The sequence below is a fragment of the Podarcis muralis genome, chromosome 17 (assembly GCF_964188315.1).
Source record: "Podarcis muralis chromosome 17, rPodMur119.hap1.1, whole genome shotgun sequence".
NCBI classification, from domain to species: Eukaryota; Metazoa; Chordata; class Lepidosauria; order Squamata; family Lacertidae; genus Podarcis; species Podarcis muralis.
The window spans coordinates 40,108,877-40,124,266 of record NC_135671.1 but is presented as its reverse complement, the minus strand read 5'-3'; the positions used below and the strand labels follow the sequence as shown (position 1 = coordinate 40,124,266).

At 47.6% G+C, this 15,390-nt stretch overlaps 1 protein-coding gene across 5 annotated transcripts in view; it reads right to left on the bottom strand.

The window, feature by feature from the left end:
• SHFL (shiftless antiviral inhibitor of ribosomal frameshifting) overlaps positions 1–15,390 on the bottom strand; it is a 31,845-nt gene that overhangs the window by 6,724 nt on the left and 9,731 nt on the right. For 2 of the 5 annotated variants that reach the window (XM_077920996.1, XM_028712346.2), the window contains exons 2-5: positions 10,742–10,883; positions 7,128–7,177; positions 2,710–2,754; positions 1,691–1,723 (exon numbers count right to left, since the gene is read on the bottom strand). In XM_077920996.1, coding sequence (XP_077777122.1) covers positions 1,691–1,723; positions 2,710–2,754; positions 7,128–7,177; positions 10,742–10,811 — 198 coding nt within the window. In that variant the 5' untranslated portion in view covers positions 10,812–10,883. The remainder of the gene's footprint in view (positions 1–1,690; positions 1,724–2,709; positions 2,755–7,127; positions 7,178–10,741; positions 10,884–15,390) is intronic. The other 3 variants (XM_077920997.1, XM_077920998.1, XM_077920995.1) reach the window with 3 other exon arrangements.

Genomic DNA, 15,390 nt, shown 5'->3' with positions numbered 1-15,390 from the left:
GCACCTGCAGCCCATCTCCTGGCTGTAGCACCAGCTGCAAAGCAGAGGCAGGGCTAACAGCTACAATTGGTTTAAATGTTTTGTTTTAACTTTTTAATTTGGGGGGGTGTTGTTTTTATTGAGGAAGAAGAGATGTGTTTGGGAAGAAAATAAGTGGGGAGAGCAGGGGGTCAACCACAGTGGTTCTGGGTAGGGGAACGTATGGTGTGGGAGGTGGGGCAGACCAGGTAAGGGGCACACGGTACAAGCAGTTAGTGACTGTGCCGTGTGCCAGCCCCTGCTTCAGTCCGGGGAATTTCGGTTGTCCTATCAGCCAGCCCTTGGGTCTGCAGCTGCTGTTGTTGAATTTTGGTTTGGCTCTGAGTAAGACCTCCCTCATCCATGATCTGATGATGGACATGGAGGCTGATTTGGTCTGTACCACGAACACCTGGGTGGCTGAGCAGGGTGGAGTTGGTCTCACCCAGCTGTGCCCACCTGGGTACTCAGTGAACAACAGAGCAGACCTGAGGGCTGGGGAGGAGGAGTTGCTGTGGTCTGTAGAGACTCCATCTCTCCAGGCTCTCCGTCCAGTTGTGGGAGGATCTAGAGTGTGTGTTCCTGGCACTGGGCAATCAGGACAGATTAGAGATTCTGTGCCAGGCAGCCCTCCCGTCTGTGGTTCAACACTGTAACAGAAACAGGCATGGCTTGGCAGGAATTAACTTTATTGCTCAATAACCAAGGAAACAGCACACGGTACACCCAAGTCAGTTAAGCAAGTCAGTTGCAGAAGCTAAAGTTCCTGCCCCTTTCTTCCCTTTATTTCTACCTCCCTCCTTGCATTTTTTCACTGTGACTCAACTTTTCTTAATTGTTCCAGCCTTTTCTCGACTTCATTCCTGCGCTGAGAATGGGGGAGGGGAAGGAGTCTAATCAATACTGTATTGCAGAGCAGGAGACACAGCCCCTGCTCCTTCTCTCTCTGCGTCTGCCTCTCCCCTTCGCCTTCACTCTCTGCTGATGATTCCTCTCTGCCCCACCAGTCTGAATCTGGTTCAAAGTCCCCTTCCTCCTCAGGTGCTTCCTGGGCAACTGGCTGCCACCACTCTTCCTGCCATTCTGCTGCTTTGCCACCCTCCTCGCTGCCCAGCTGTCTCCCTGCCTGAGCTGACAGAGCTGGTTTTGGAGGCAGGGTTGAGGACTCCCAGACTGCTGGTTTGGGGACACTTCGACATCCATGCCAACGTGACTGGCTCTGGGGTGGCTCAGGACTTCATGGCTGCCATGCTGACCATGGGGGTGTCCCAAAATGTCACCTGCCCAACACATGTGGACCTTGTTTTCTTAACTACAAAGGTCAACCTTGGTTGCTCATTAAGGAATGCAGGAACATAGGAAGGACTGAGGTCTTGGAATGCCAACATTTTGAGCATTTTCTAACAATTTAACATTAACCTTCCCAATTCTCTGTAACAGACTCCAATTCTCATGAGTCCTAGCCAGCATGACCAATGGTCAGAAATGATGGCAGCTGTTGATTGCTTTAACGCTCCGTACCAATGTAATAAAGTTTTAATTATGACTTAACGGCACATCAGTATGGTGGATTCTCTTTTTCTTTCTCTGATCTTTCCCTTATTTTCCTTATTCCACCCCCAATGGTTCTGTCCCAGTAACCACAACAGTCCAGCCCTGGACCTAGTCTCACCTTTATTTTCTCATCACTCTTGTCATTTCGTTTCTGCAAGGAAAGAAATAAACTATGATGCACAACATTATTAAATCAACATAACCTAGTACACATTGTTTGAACACAAGAACATTCACTGAGCATATCCTTCTCACATGCTACATGCTGTTTATAACTCTTGAGGTTTTTCTCTGGTCATCCTACAAAATTAGGACCAGATTTAAAAACACAGCGCTTGTGCACACAACATATTTTGCACACATGCATACAAACAACATACTCTGCATATGCACACATACAAACCTAAGCAAGTGACATCCACTGAATTTTTAAGAGTTTATTCCTGCTTTGCACCTGGTCCTCTCCTGGCGTTCTTTTCTTTTTAAAAGAATTAAAGAAGATGTAAGTAAAAGAAAGACATGACATTGGAATGAACCACCTAAGATCAGGGTGCAACTCAATTGTGTGTCTCGCCCCAGCTATTGGAAGTGAATAGAATATGGAATAAGACCTTCACTGCTTTCTGTTTTGATATTTTATTAATGCAGTTAGGAATTCAGGGACAAGACTAGTGGCTGGCAGACAAATGTGAGATTGAGCTGCTGGTATCATTGCTACACAAAAGGATGGCTCAAGGTAAGTTGGTGCCTGTGAAAAATCCAAATGGTGTCTTTTCCCTCTCTGGGTGCCGTCCTCTGGGAGGTTCTCCTCCACATTTCCCATTTGGTTCGTTGGTAGGATTGTGCCTGCCCCTTTAGATCTTTCTGCTTCTTGTTCTCACTAGCATCAGCGCCAACTAACCTGGCTGGCTTGTCTTAGTCATGTTACACAAGCAGCTCAGAAAAAGAAAGGTTTAATGGTCTCTCTAGTGGGAGACCCTAATTTACCTGAACTGCACACACCCCAGAAGTATTCTGAGAGTATTCTTACTATTCCCATCACCTGTCAAAAAGCAGTTCCAAAAGGGTTTGCCAAGTCAGTTAAGATCTACCAGTGAGGCTCTGCCCTACACAATACACTCCTCCTTCCCAAATCACCTGTTTCTTCTGCTCCTCTTCTCGTTCCAGTTTATCCACCACTCTCTACAACAAGAAGAAAAGTGTTGAAAGTGGCTACCAGACAGCAGGAAGAACTAGACCCACGAAATAAGAAGCACAATACATATCTAGGTGACATACACACTTCTGAAAGTGACAAAAGACTATTGATCAGGAAGACTGAAAGTGCAGCTAATTCTTAAATAGCAAACGCTCAGAATTCATGACACAGTAACTATATGATCCATCATTTTCCCAGGCAGGGCTTTTTTTCAACTGGAACTTGCTGAAACTCCATTCTGGGACCTCTCAGCTGGGCGCCATTGCCCTTCTAAGAGAACGAGGGAGGTGTTCATGGTGAGAAAAATGATAAACACAAACATATAATTAGTGGTGCCTCAAATCTGTTGCTGCAGTCGGTGACTTTCCTGCATTAGCAGGTTGGACTAGACGACCTTTGAGTTTTTCTCCACATTTCTGATTCTGTGAAAACATAGGAGCCAGCAATGTTTCCTAGGAGCCAGATGGGAGGCTCTTCCTTACTGGTGGGGACCTGAGCCCCCCAGTGAGAGGAGAGGTCCTGCTCTGTGCCCCATCTGCACATAGGCAGCCCTTATTCTCCTCACCAAGCTACAATTTCCAGGCTGGTTTAACAGGCAGCCCCTCTTCCCAGGAACTCTGGGACTGCAGCTCTGGGAGGGAAGAGGGGCTTCTGAACAACTCTCGGCACCCGGAACAAACGGCACTTCCCGGGATTCTTTTGGGCAAGCCATGACTGTTTAAAGCAGGATACAGCTTTAAATGGGGGGAGCAAATGGGACCTCTGACTGGAGCGTTTCCCCCTGCTCCCTTTCCTGCCCTCCATTCCTTCCAGGTCTCCTCGGAGTCACGGTCCTCCACTTTTATCATATGTGGTGGATTTGCAAAATAACAAAGAACCTCTGGGAAATGGAGGTAGGGCACGATACCAACAAAGGAAGAATGGCAGACAAAACTGATAGAATACATAAAAATGGCTAAAAGAATCATGGACATAGAGAGACAACAGGACTGTACGATAATAAAATCATAGGGAACAGAAGATACGTAGCCGCTCCAGCAACATATCTCTATTTCCTCACATCCAGAAATGCAAGAGGGCTTTCACTCTTGCTAGAAGCTTGGCCTTGCCCTCACCGGTTCTGGAAGGCTCCTATAGAAGAGTCCTGTACGCAGAGACTTTGCGCCTGCCCATTAGGGGAAATAGGAAGCCCCAAACATATATATTTTTAGATGTCCTTTTTATGTTGAGATTCATAGAGACACCATTGATCCTTTGCTGAAGAGGCTCACTGATCTTTCAGACAAGTCTAAACTTAATTCTCTCCTCTTAGGCAAAGATCACAAGACGACCTGGTTGGTAGCCAGATTCTGCGCCCAGATTTGTAGGCACAGATCATCCTCTAGAATAAAATAACTTACTAGGGAAATGCTGAAGTCGCCCTTTAGGGCACCTCAGGGTCAATTTTTTATGGTAGCCCAAATCTCAGTTGTACGGGTGTATGTATATATCTCAATTTTAACTCATGAGCTACTGCTGCAATCTGCTCCGATTGTATATTTTATCTTTATGAACGCTGTTTTTATTGTGTTATGTTATGTGAGGTGGTCTTTGACCGTAATAAATTATCTATCTAGAAATGCCTAGTCTGATGCATAGATAAGGATTAAAAAAATACAAAGAAGATTGGAAAAGATATGTAGAATATTTGAAAAACTATTGTAAACATATTAAAACATTAACAGTACAGTGGTACCCCGCAAGACGAACGCCTCGCAAGACGGAAAACCCGCTAGACGAAAGGGTTTTCCGTTTTGGAGGCGCTTCGCAAAACGAATTTCCCTATGGGCTTGCTTCGCAAGACGAAAGCCCATAGGGAAATCTCCGGGACAGCGGGGAAGCGCAGCGCGTCTTCCCCACTGTCCTCGGACCTCCTCCGAAGGCTGGCGGGGGGGCGGAGAGACCTCTTCCCGCCGCCAGGCTTCGGAAGGATGCTCCGAAGCTAAAGAAGCTAAAGCAGCCTGCCGCGACCCTCTCCCGGCTGGAGAGGTGACGCGCGCCTATGGCAGGAGCCTCCATAGCCGAGCGTCACCTCTCCAGCCGGGAGAGCGCGCGCGGGGCTAAAGCAGCCCCCCGCGACCCTCTCCCAGCTGGAGAAGTGATGCGCGCCTATGGCAGGAACCTCCATAGGCGCCCGTCACCTCTCCAGCCGGGAGAGCGCGCGCGGGGCTAAACCAGCCCCCCGCGACCCTCTCCCGGCTGGAGAAGTGACGCACGCCTATGGCAGGAACCTCCATAGGCGCCCGTCACCTCTCCAGCCAGGCGAGCGCGAGCGGGGCTAAAGAAGCCATAGCCCCGCGACCCTCTCCCAGCTGGAGAAGTGACGCATGACTATGGCAGCAGCCTCTGAAGGATGCACCGAAGCCTGGCGTGGGGGGGGGCGGAGAGACCTTCTCCCCGCGCCAGCCTTCGGATGGCTGTCCTGAAGACTTGGGGTGGGAGAAGGGTTTTCCTTCCCACCGCCAACATTCAGAATGCTGTTCTGAATGTTGGCGGTGGGGAGGAAAAACCCTCCTCCCACGCAAGCCCCGGGAACAGAGGGAAAGCGCTGCGCGCCTTCCCCTCTGTTCCCGTACCTGTGCTGAAGGCTTGCGGTGGGGAGAAAAGCCCTTCTCCGCACCGCCAGCCTGGCAAGCGGTTTCCCTAGGAACGCATTAATTGATTTTCAATGCATTCCTATGGGAAACCGTGCTTCGCAAGACGAAAAACTCGCAAGAAGAAAAAACTTGCGGAACGAATTAATTTCGTCTTGCGAGGCACCACTGTATTAGAATAAATCCAGCATTAAGGAATATTTTGATATCAAATTGGAAAAATGAGATAATAAAACGAACCATGGATGGGGGGGAGGGAAGTTGATGATAACACTTTGTAAATGGACTTAAAATGGTTTAGTTTAAATTTGTTACAAAATGATAAGTAATTATTTTTTTTAAGGAGTCATAGCCCTCTGCATCTCCAGGCAGAAATCAGCAGGCCCAGTTTTGGAGGCCAAAACAGAATTAAGGAAATGGCATTAAAAAGGCAGCCAGGATGCTGAGTGAGGCGAGTTTGCCCCCTTTGATATTATTCTCTTGGGGGGACTCAGTAGGTGAGTTTTGCAAATTATGCTTAGAGTATGAGAGATCACTGTATTTGGGTTATTTGTTTAGTAAGATTTATAGTCTGTCTCATCCTGAGTGTCTGGGACAGGTGACAATATTTAATACAAACAGCAGAATAGGAAAATGTAGTTGAAATGTTTTGCACCAGCACTTCCTGGTTTCTTGGAATTTTGTGCTGCTGACAACTATTCAAAGTACTGCACAGTGACTGTCTGAAATTCACTTTAATTACAGCATTCCTAAGTGAGTGTTCAAAATCTCAGTCAAACCTCACCTTAAAGACTTAGAAATGTTTTATGATCTTGCGTAATTAGTATTTATCTGCAGACTTATTTATTTAGGTCATAACTGGACCATGGATAATTGGACCCACTTTGTTGGCGTTTGTCTGTCTCAAGAAGGCATCTTTCCTCCAAGGGTGAAGTCAAGCCGCCAGAGAAGTACTGCACCTGCTGTGGTTGTGGAGACCGATAACTCGTAACTGCTGCTTCCTACATTTTTTTGCTGAGTTAGGAGCACTTTTGACCTCTCCAGGGTGCAAGCCAGGGCAGTATGTACAGAAGCCCTGGGCTACCCAGATGACAAGAACCCCCTCTCAGCTTCGCTGATGTGGCTCAAATGAAAACAGAGCAATACATTTGGCACCAGCTTGACTGCATGAGTTGCCAGAAGGAGGCGTACAAAATGCCACCCAACAGTCTTAGGGATTCCATTGCAGATTTGTGTTGGGTTTACTCCTTAGCTCCTTAGCCTTTTCTTCTCCCAGTGATGTTCCGCAAGGCAGTGGGTATGGATGTTTCCTCGGGGTTTACTCCTGAAGGCTTTCTTACAAGTGAGTATAACCACAAGGCAGCAGAGGCTTAGAAGCAGTGTTCTGCTTCTCTTAGATGGGTTACATTCCCAGGTTGACGTTTCCCACCTGCCCCTCACTTCCCTCTACAGCACATGCAAACTGCCTTCTTAACTGTGGAGCCCACTGTTGGTCTCGTCCCTAACTCACCGATGGGAAGACCCATTGGCTACCCTCAGCTGCTTTAGCTGGCGAGTGGAGTTATTAAATTAGGATAGCACAGCTGTTGGGTTAATAAGAGCTTCATTTGTTTAACATTTCAGTATCTATAATTGCCCCTTAAAAGTAGCTTCTGACTCCTTACTCTTCATCTACTTTTTCCCAGCTTTTCACCTCTGCCTAAGATAAACAGACAGAGAATTACCAAAGCCACAGGATCATCATCGAGGCTCTCTCCATCTTCTGGGTCCGTATCTAAAAAACAGCAACACCACAAAGTTAGAGCAGGCTGAATGTGAGTTGCTGTTAGGAAGGAGGTCTGAAACTGTGAAAGGTAAATGTGCTGACACTAGGAATTGAAAGCATTCTGTGACCAGAGGAGAGGGAGCTGTATAAAACACAAGTCAGTTTACATTGACTTGTACCCTTTGTTCTAATCGACTGCTGCAATGCACTCTGTGTGGGTCTGGCCTGGAGACTCCAGCTCAGGGCTTTAGTGTTGCGCCCCTTCCTTGGGGTTGTGCGGCTCGCGGCTGTGCATCAGAGGCGGGTTTATTTTGCAGTGTTGATGGTGCAGAAAGCACCAAAAAAAGCTCAACAACAACTTTGGGTGGGTGCTCCCCTAAAAACAAGTTCTGGCGCCTCTTTTTCTAGTAAAAAAAAAAAGCCCTGCTCTAGCTGGTGCAAAAGGTGGATGAGGACAGATTATTGCCAGCACTTAACTCAGGTGCTCAAAAGTTTATAGTGGCTCAGGTGAGGTTCAAGGTTCTGGTCTTAATTTACAGGGCCACTAACACCTCAGATCCAGGAGGCCTAATCCCTTATATTGCTGTCCAGCCACTGAGGTTTTTGAGGGAGTCACGGTTACTGGTCCCCCATGGCTCAGATCCACCTGGAACTGTGCGTTTAGTACTGAAGACCCAATTTTATGGAACTTCTTTCCAGTTGAGGCCAGACAGCCCCTGCCTCCCTGCTGAATGTCGGGTGCCCACTGAAGACTTCTTTATTCCAGCAGGCACTGTAACTGAAGTCTGATTTTACTATTTGAACATTTACCTTTTCTTTTCTTTTTGCTTTTATTAAAAGATTTTCATGCATAAAAAGTACATTCAGTGTCTCTGAATTTCAAATCATAAAGTCATGAAGGTCAGTTATGTTCAGTTTGAGACATCTTTGTTATGGGCAGTATGGGGCTGGGGTGGGGAATGAGAAGTGGGGAGACACAGGGGAGGAAAAAGGCATGTGGGGAAATCAATAAACTTTCATTCTTTTTCATAGTATATGAACGGAGCTTCTGGGAGTGTCATGTGGGTAGGTATCTTGATTTTGCTGGTGCAGCGAGAGACCAGAGGAACTTCTACCTTTTCTGTATTGTATTTCTTGTACACCAATTAGAGACGACTGTAGTTAAGCGGTATAGACATTGTTTAAATAAATGATTGTCTTGTCCAATGGCAGAACAATCTTCATTCATTCCTTCTACTTTTTCTTTTGGTCACCCATACATCAGTCTCCTTTGACATTAGCAAGCTTCATCAATATATTGTGCTCTATAAGATGGCGGTTGTATATGTACTGTGAAGGCACTTCTTGGAGTGCCAGGCAGATGTGCTGCAGCTGCTGGGCTGCCCTCATTCACGTGCCTGCCCTCTTTAGGTGCTCCTCATTTCTGCAGGGTAACAGTAGAAGAACTTCCAATAGGGCTGCCACATGGAAGATGGAGCAAGCTTGTTTTCTCCTGCTCTGGAGAGCAGGACTTGAACCAATGGCTTCAAGCTATAAGGAAGGAGATTCTGACTAAACAGAAGAACTTTCTGTAGGTAAGAGCTTTTTAACAGTAGAATTGTCTCCTTTGGAAGGTGGTAGACTCTCCATTAGAAGTTTTTAAGCAGAGGTTGCACAACCTTCTGTCATGAATACTTTGAGATTCCTGCATTGCAGGGAGTTGGACTAGATGACCCTTGTTGTCCCTTCCAGCTCTATAATTCTACTATTTTATATGGGTCTTGCATGGAAGGAATGTCCTAGTAGTAGTAGGCTGGGCAACCTGTTCAGGGAGGCATCAACTTGTGCTTTTTGTAGTTACACAAAACCTTGCCTAACCTAGTACTTTAACACTGCAGCCTGCAGCCCAGGGTATAGGAGATCCGTCCAGATGTTGTTGGACTCCAACTCCCATCAATCCCAGGCGTCATGGATGATGGGAGCAGAGGTTGGGTGTGTGGCTGGGTATATGGGGACAAAAGTAGATACAGTGGTGCCTCGCAAGACGAAATTAATTCGTTCCGCAAGTTTTTTCTTCTTGCGAGTTTTTCATTTTGCGAAGCACGGTTTCCCATAGGAATGCACTGAAAATCAATCAATGCGTTCCTATGGAAACCGCCTTCAGACCAGGTCCGGGGACAGTCTGTCCCCCGACCTCTTCTGAAGGCTGGGGGGGACGGGACAAGGGCTTTTCTTCCCACCCCCAGCATTTTAAAAAAAACCCCGGGGCGATCTTAAAATGCTGGCGGGCGGCAGCGAAGCCTTCGCTGCCGCCCGCCAGCATTTAAAAAAACCCTGGGACAGCGGAGGACTTCTCCGCTGTCCCGGGGCGATTTAAAAGCCCCCGGGAAGGCAGGCAGGGGGGAGCAAAGACTTTTGCCCCCCGACGGCCTTCAGAAGAGGTCCTGGACCTCTTCTGAAGGCCGCGGGGGGGCAAAAGTCTTTGCTCCCCCCCCCCCGCCTGCCTTCAAAAGCCGTCCGGGATAGCGGGAAGCGCTTCCCTGCTATCCCGAACCGCTTTTAAAATGCTGGCGGTGGGGAGCAAAGCCTTTCGGCCCCCGCCGGCCTTCCTGGACCTTTTCTGAAGGCCAGAGGGGGGAAAAGGCTTTGCTCCCCACCGCCAGCATTTAAAAGAGGTCCCCGGAGATTTCCCTATGGGCTTTCTTCTTGCGAAGCAAGCCCGTAGGGAAATTCGTCTTGCGAAGCGCCTCCAAAACGGAAAACCCTTTCGTCTTGCGGGTTTTCCGTCTTGCGAGGCATTCGTCTTGCGGGGCACCACTGTATAGATCATCCGTGTGGGGTATTTAATAAAGGACTTGGCTGGATCCCTAGATCCAAAGCGCAGTTACACACACTCTCCAGCAGGACAGAGCCCTCAGCAGAATTTAAAAACACTGAATCATGCAGCACAGTGAATTGTGAGGAATATAGGCTGTTAGACCTTTTTAATATCCTGTTCTAGCTGCTTGCAGCACTTCCTCTTGTGTCTTGCAATGAACAGAGCACACCATTAGCAAGTTTAAAGGCTTTACTTACAAAAATCCAAAGGTCATGTTCATGTACTATTCCATGCCACAGCAAGAAGTACACAGGTAGAAAATATTGGGTTTACAAAATATAGTGAAATAGCTCTGGGCACGCAGTCTGAGCTTGTAGTTAGCAAGCTCAGCCATGTCCTATCTCGGTGAGTTCACATGGTGAAAGAGAATGAACCCAGGAAGAAACTTAATTTCCACGCTTCTGGGTGGGGGGCGTGACCTAACTGAGTCTAGGAACACAGTTCTATGATCTTAACCCTTTCATTCATTAACTAGCCCTACGCTTTCTAGTTATATTTGACTGTAATTTCCCACAGTTTGGTCATGGATGCCTTAGTTGAAATTCCTGCATTGCAGAGGACTGGACTAGATGACCCTTGGGTTCCCTTCCAACTCTATGGTTCTAAGCACTCTCTGCCTCCCCAGCTGCAATATGGAGATGCCTCTTATGGCCCTGCAGGCATCCCCTTCTCCCATACAATGCAGTGCTTCTGACCAGCACAAATGGCTAACTCACCTTCCAGCTCATTTTTGCAGAGAATGATGCGACTACAAGCGAGCTCATGATTGTTGCAGAACTGCCTCATCAGCACCGTAGCTGTTTTGATGCTCACCTTCCCATAAAATTTCTCTCGCAGTCGACGAACACTTTTCTCCAGCTGCACCGGAAGTGTAAGATCACAGTTAGTCAGTTGGTCAAGGGAGAAAAAGAAAAAACTTGCATAGCTTAGCCAGGGTTGTTTCTAAAGTCCACTCCTTTCATTGGGGCTAAGCTAGACGTGACACAAAACCCAATTTTAACAACCACATCAGGTTTGAAACAAACAAACAAACCAACAGTTGTGTGTGTGCGTCATTTAACACTTTCATCCCAGGCTGTGGCAGTTACAAACCCCACTCCCACATCTTTAGTGGAGAAATAATGAAGGCCCAAAAGCAAATTGAGAGGCATCTAAGGAAATTGATGTAGCTGCATAAGGGCTGACAGATGAGCTGAGAGTTAAAAAGGCCATGTATAGGAAATGGAAGAAAGGGGAAATCACAAAGGAGGAGGAGTATACATGAGTAGCCAACAGTTGCAGGGTGCAAGTCAGGCTGGCTAAAGCTCTGATGAACTCAGGCTTGCAAGAGAGGTTAAAAAATAATAAAGGTTTCTTTAGCTATGTACGAAGCAGAGGAAGAACAAGTAAGTGGAAGGTCCTCTACATGGAGTAACGAAGGCGGAGTAATGCTATTAAGTGACAAAGTGAAGGCAGAACTAACTATTCGACACCTACTTTGCCTCTGCCTTCACCCCAAAGGAAAGTGATGCCAAACCTGGTGTTAAGAGAATAAATAACGTAAGGGGAGGGCTATGGTCCAAGATAGGAAAAGAGGTAGTAAGTGAACACCTAGCTACCGTATTTTTCCCTCTATAAGACGCACCCGACCATAAGACGCACCTAGTTTTAGAGGAGGAGAACAATATTCTCTCCCTCTCTGCGCAGGGGCTCCGTTTCTCCTCCCGCTTCGCTGAAGGGGCGCTGCGCAGAGAGGGAGAGCTGCGCAGCGCCTCTCCACGGCTTGAGGGATAGCCGTGCCAAGCCTCTTCAGGGGAGGGGGAGCGTTCCTCCCAATGCCCTGAAGAGGCTTTGCGTGGCTATCCCTGAAGCCAGGAGAGCAAGAGGGATCAGTGCGCACTGATCCTGGATTAAGCGATAACTGCGCAGCCTGCATTCACTCCATAAGACGCACCTTACTTTTTAGGAGGGGAAAAGTGCGTCTTATAGAGTGAAAAATGCAGTACTTTAAATGAATTTGAATCTCCAGGGCCTGGTGAGCTGCATCCAAGGGTACTAAAGGAGCTCGCGGATGTAATCTCAGAGCCTTTGTCTATGATTTGAGAATTTTTGGAGAACAGGTGAGGTTCCTGCAGACTAGAGGAGGGCAAATGTTGTCCCCATCTTCAAAAGGGGGTTGGGGAGAAGACCCAGGTAACTACCGACCAGTGAGCTTGACATTGATACCAAGAAAGGTCCTAGAACAGATAATTCAACAGTCAGTCTGTGAGCACCTAGAAAAGGATGATGTGATTACTAAGACCCAGCATGAGTTTCTCAAAAATAAGTCATGCCATATGAATCTCATTTCTTTTTTTGATGGACTTACAAGCTTGGTGGATCAGGGGAATGCTAGTGGCATAGTGTATCTTGATTTTAGTAAGGCTTTTGACAAAATCCCCCATGATTATTCATGCAGAGAAGCTGCTAAAATGTGGGATGAACTGTTTGGTGGATTTGTAGCTGGCTGGCTGACTGAACACAAAGGTTACTAGTTCCTCGTTATCCTGGGGGAAAGTGACAAGTGGGGTGTCACAGGGTTCTGTCCTGGGCCTGTTGTTGTTCAAGGTCTTTATAAATGACTTGGATGAAGGAATTGAAGGGATGCTCATCAAATTTGCAGATGACGCCAAGCTGGGAGGGGTAACAAATGCCACAGAAGACAATTGGAATTCAAAGTGACTGTTAACAGATTGGAGAACTGGGCTCAAGCTAACAAAATGAATTTCCATAGGGACAAATATAAGGTTCTGCACTTATGCAGGAAGAACCAGATGCAAAAATATAAGATGGGGACACCTGGTTTACAAGTAGTACATGTGAAAAGGATCTAGGAATCTTGGTGGACCACAAGCTTATCATGAGTCAACAGGGTGATGCAGTAGCAAAATAAGCTAATGTTATTCTACGCTACATAAACAGAAGTCTAGTGTCCGGATCAAGTGAAGTAATAGTACCACTCTATTCTGCCATAGTCAGACGCCTGCATTGCAGGGGGTCAGATTAGATTACCCTTGGGGTCCCTTCCAACTCTACAGTTCTATGGTTCTATAGCAGCTCTGTGCATATAATTTAAGTTGGAATGGCAGAAAGGGAGAAATTGCACCTTCTATTACTGTTATCATTTTAAACCCTGAAGTGATGGCTATCAGTGTGTTAAATCCATCTTTAGCAAATGTGGTGAATTCCAGACGCTGCTAAACTTAAACTCCCATCACCCTGACCATTTAGCCATGCTGGGTGGGGCTGATGGGAGTTGGAGTTCTACAACATCTGGAGAGCCTAGGCAAATGTCCCACATGTATGAAAATGTAATTTAGGAGCACAAAAAACCCATCATTTCCAGATGTAATTTCCAAGGACAACAGATACCTACTGGAACAGAGGCGTAGCATGGGGGGAACTGGGGAGAGCTGTGGCCCCGGGAGCAATTTTGAGAGGGGGTGCAAACAGGCGCCCCCACAGCAGGCTCCTTCATCAGAACCGGGCTCCGAGGCAGAAGGAGCTGCGCCTTGGCTGCGGCGCCTGTGCCTGGTGAAGCTCCGCCACCCGGGTCAGGCCTGACGGGGGGAGGAGAGCAGGCGAGTGGGTGGCAGCCAGGGCACCCTGCGCCCAGCGGCAGCAGCTCTGCAGTGACCTGCAGAGAGCGCCCTCCTCAGCCACAGCGAGGTGCGCTGAGCCACAGTAGCTCTGTTGAGGGGTCAGGTCTGACCCAGCGATGGACAGCAGGAGAGTCAGCAGCAATGCTGTTACCCACCCTCCTTGGCTGCGAGGCACCTTGCGCCCGGCTGCAGTAGCTCCACTACCAGGTCACGTTTGACTTGGCAGCAGAGAGCATCTCACATCAGCCCCAGCAAGGTGCACCCGTCCCCAGCAGCTCTGCCTCCATGGCCGAGTCAGGCCTGACCCAGTGGCAGAGAGCAGGGAGGGAGTGGGCAGCAGCTTCCCTGCCCCTCTCCTACCCTGAACTGTGGCACGCAGGCGGGTGCCCTCTATGCCCTGCCCCCCTTGGGGCTCCACTGCTGTACTGGAAACCTGATAGTAGACAGATACACTCACACACACCCTAACAGATGGCTTGCCACCCTTCATCTGAATATCACAGGGCGGTTCACAAATAAAAATACAAAATGACAATACAAAATAAATAACAAAACAAAAACAAGCCAATAACCCTGCTCCCACGAACACATTTAAAAGGCCCTAGAATGTTAATAAGATGAATGCCTGGTTAAAGATAAATATTTTTGCCTGGCACCTGAAGATATGTAATGAAGGCACCAGGCGAACCTTATCACTAGGCAGGCAGCCCTGCTGGCAAGCGAGGGCAACTTTGTTTGAGATTGCATCAGCATTGCACAAGGGATACTCCTCCTACCTTTGCCCCCATGCCTTCAGTTTGCACAAGATAAACATGACCTCAAGAGTCTCCATGACACCATCCTCATGCAACAGCAGAGGAAAATTGCTCACAGTTTGCTGAAGCTCTTAGAAATAGAAGATGTGGCAGAACACACTATATTGCGTAGGGAGGGATGTCATGCTGAGGCTCGGCTCCTCTTCTGCAGATACGTTCACTGCACTTAAACATCTGCTGTGCTGATGGCTCTTTTGCTCATGCCAGAGGTTTCTGTTTCTAGTGAAACCAAAGGTCTGGAGGTGGAAGCCATGGGGTAGCCCAGGGGTAGGCAACCTAAGGCCCGGGGGCCGGATGTGGCCCAATCACCTTCTCAATCCAGCCCGCGGACAGTCCAAGAATCAGCGCGTTTTTGCATGAGTAGAATGTGTGCTTTTATTTAAAATACATCTCTGGGTTATTTGTGGACCATAGGAATTCGTTCAAAATTTTTTCAAAATATAGTCCGGCCCACCACATGGTCTGAGGGACGGTGGACCAGCCCACGGCTGAAAAAGGTTGCTGACCCCTGGGCAAGCCATTTGCATTTGAGAAATTTGCCCATGCAAGATTAGAGATTAGCCTGGGTTCTGCCAGTCCTGGTACTGTGAAGGCAGCAGAAATTCAGCTTTCCTTGGTGAATGATTTAGATTGTTTTTGTCAGCATGGAGGACACCCAGCTGCCACATTCCAGCCTCTCACACGCCACCAAGGAGTGGTGACTGCATTTGAGGCACCTTTGCCTTGTTAGAGAACTTAATGCCATTATAAAATCACAGGAATAGGTGCATCTAAACATATACATGTCCAGAAAACAGCCAACTCCCTGCATGTAACTACAGGTAATACAATAGGAACCCTTCTGCAAATGGCCTTGGCCTATGCAACATAACTCAGTTATATGGTAACAAAGTATCCAGGTGTGTCTATTTACAGTGGACACTTAGCCTT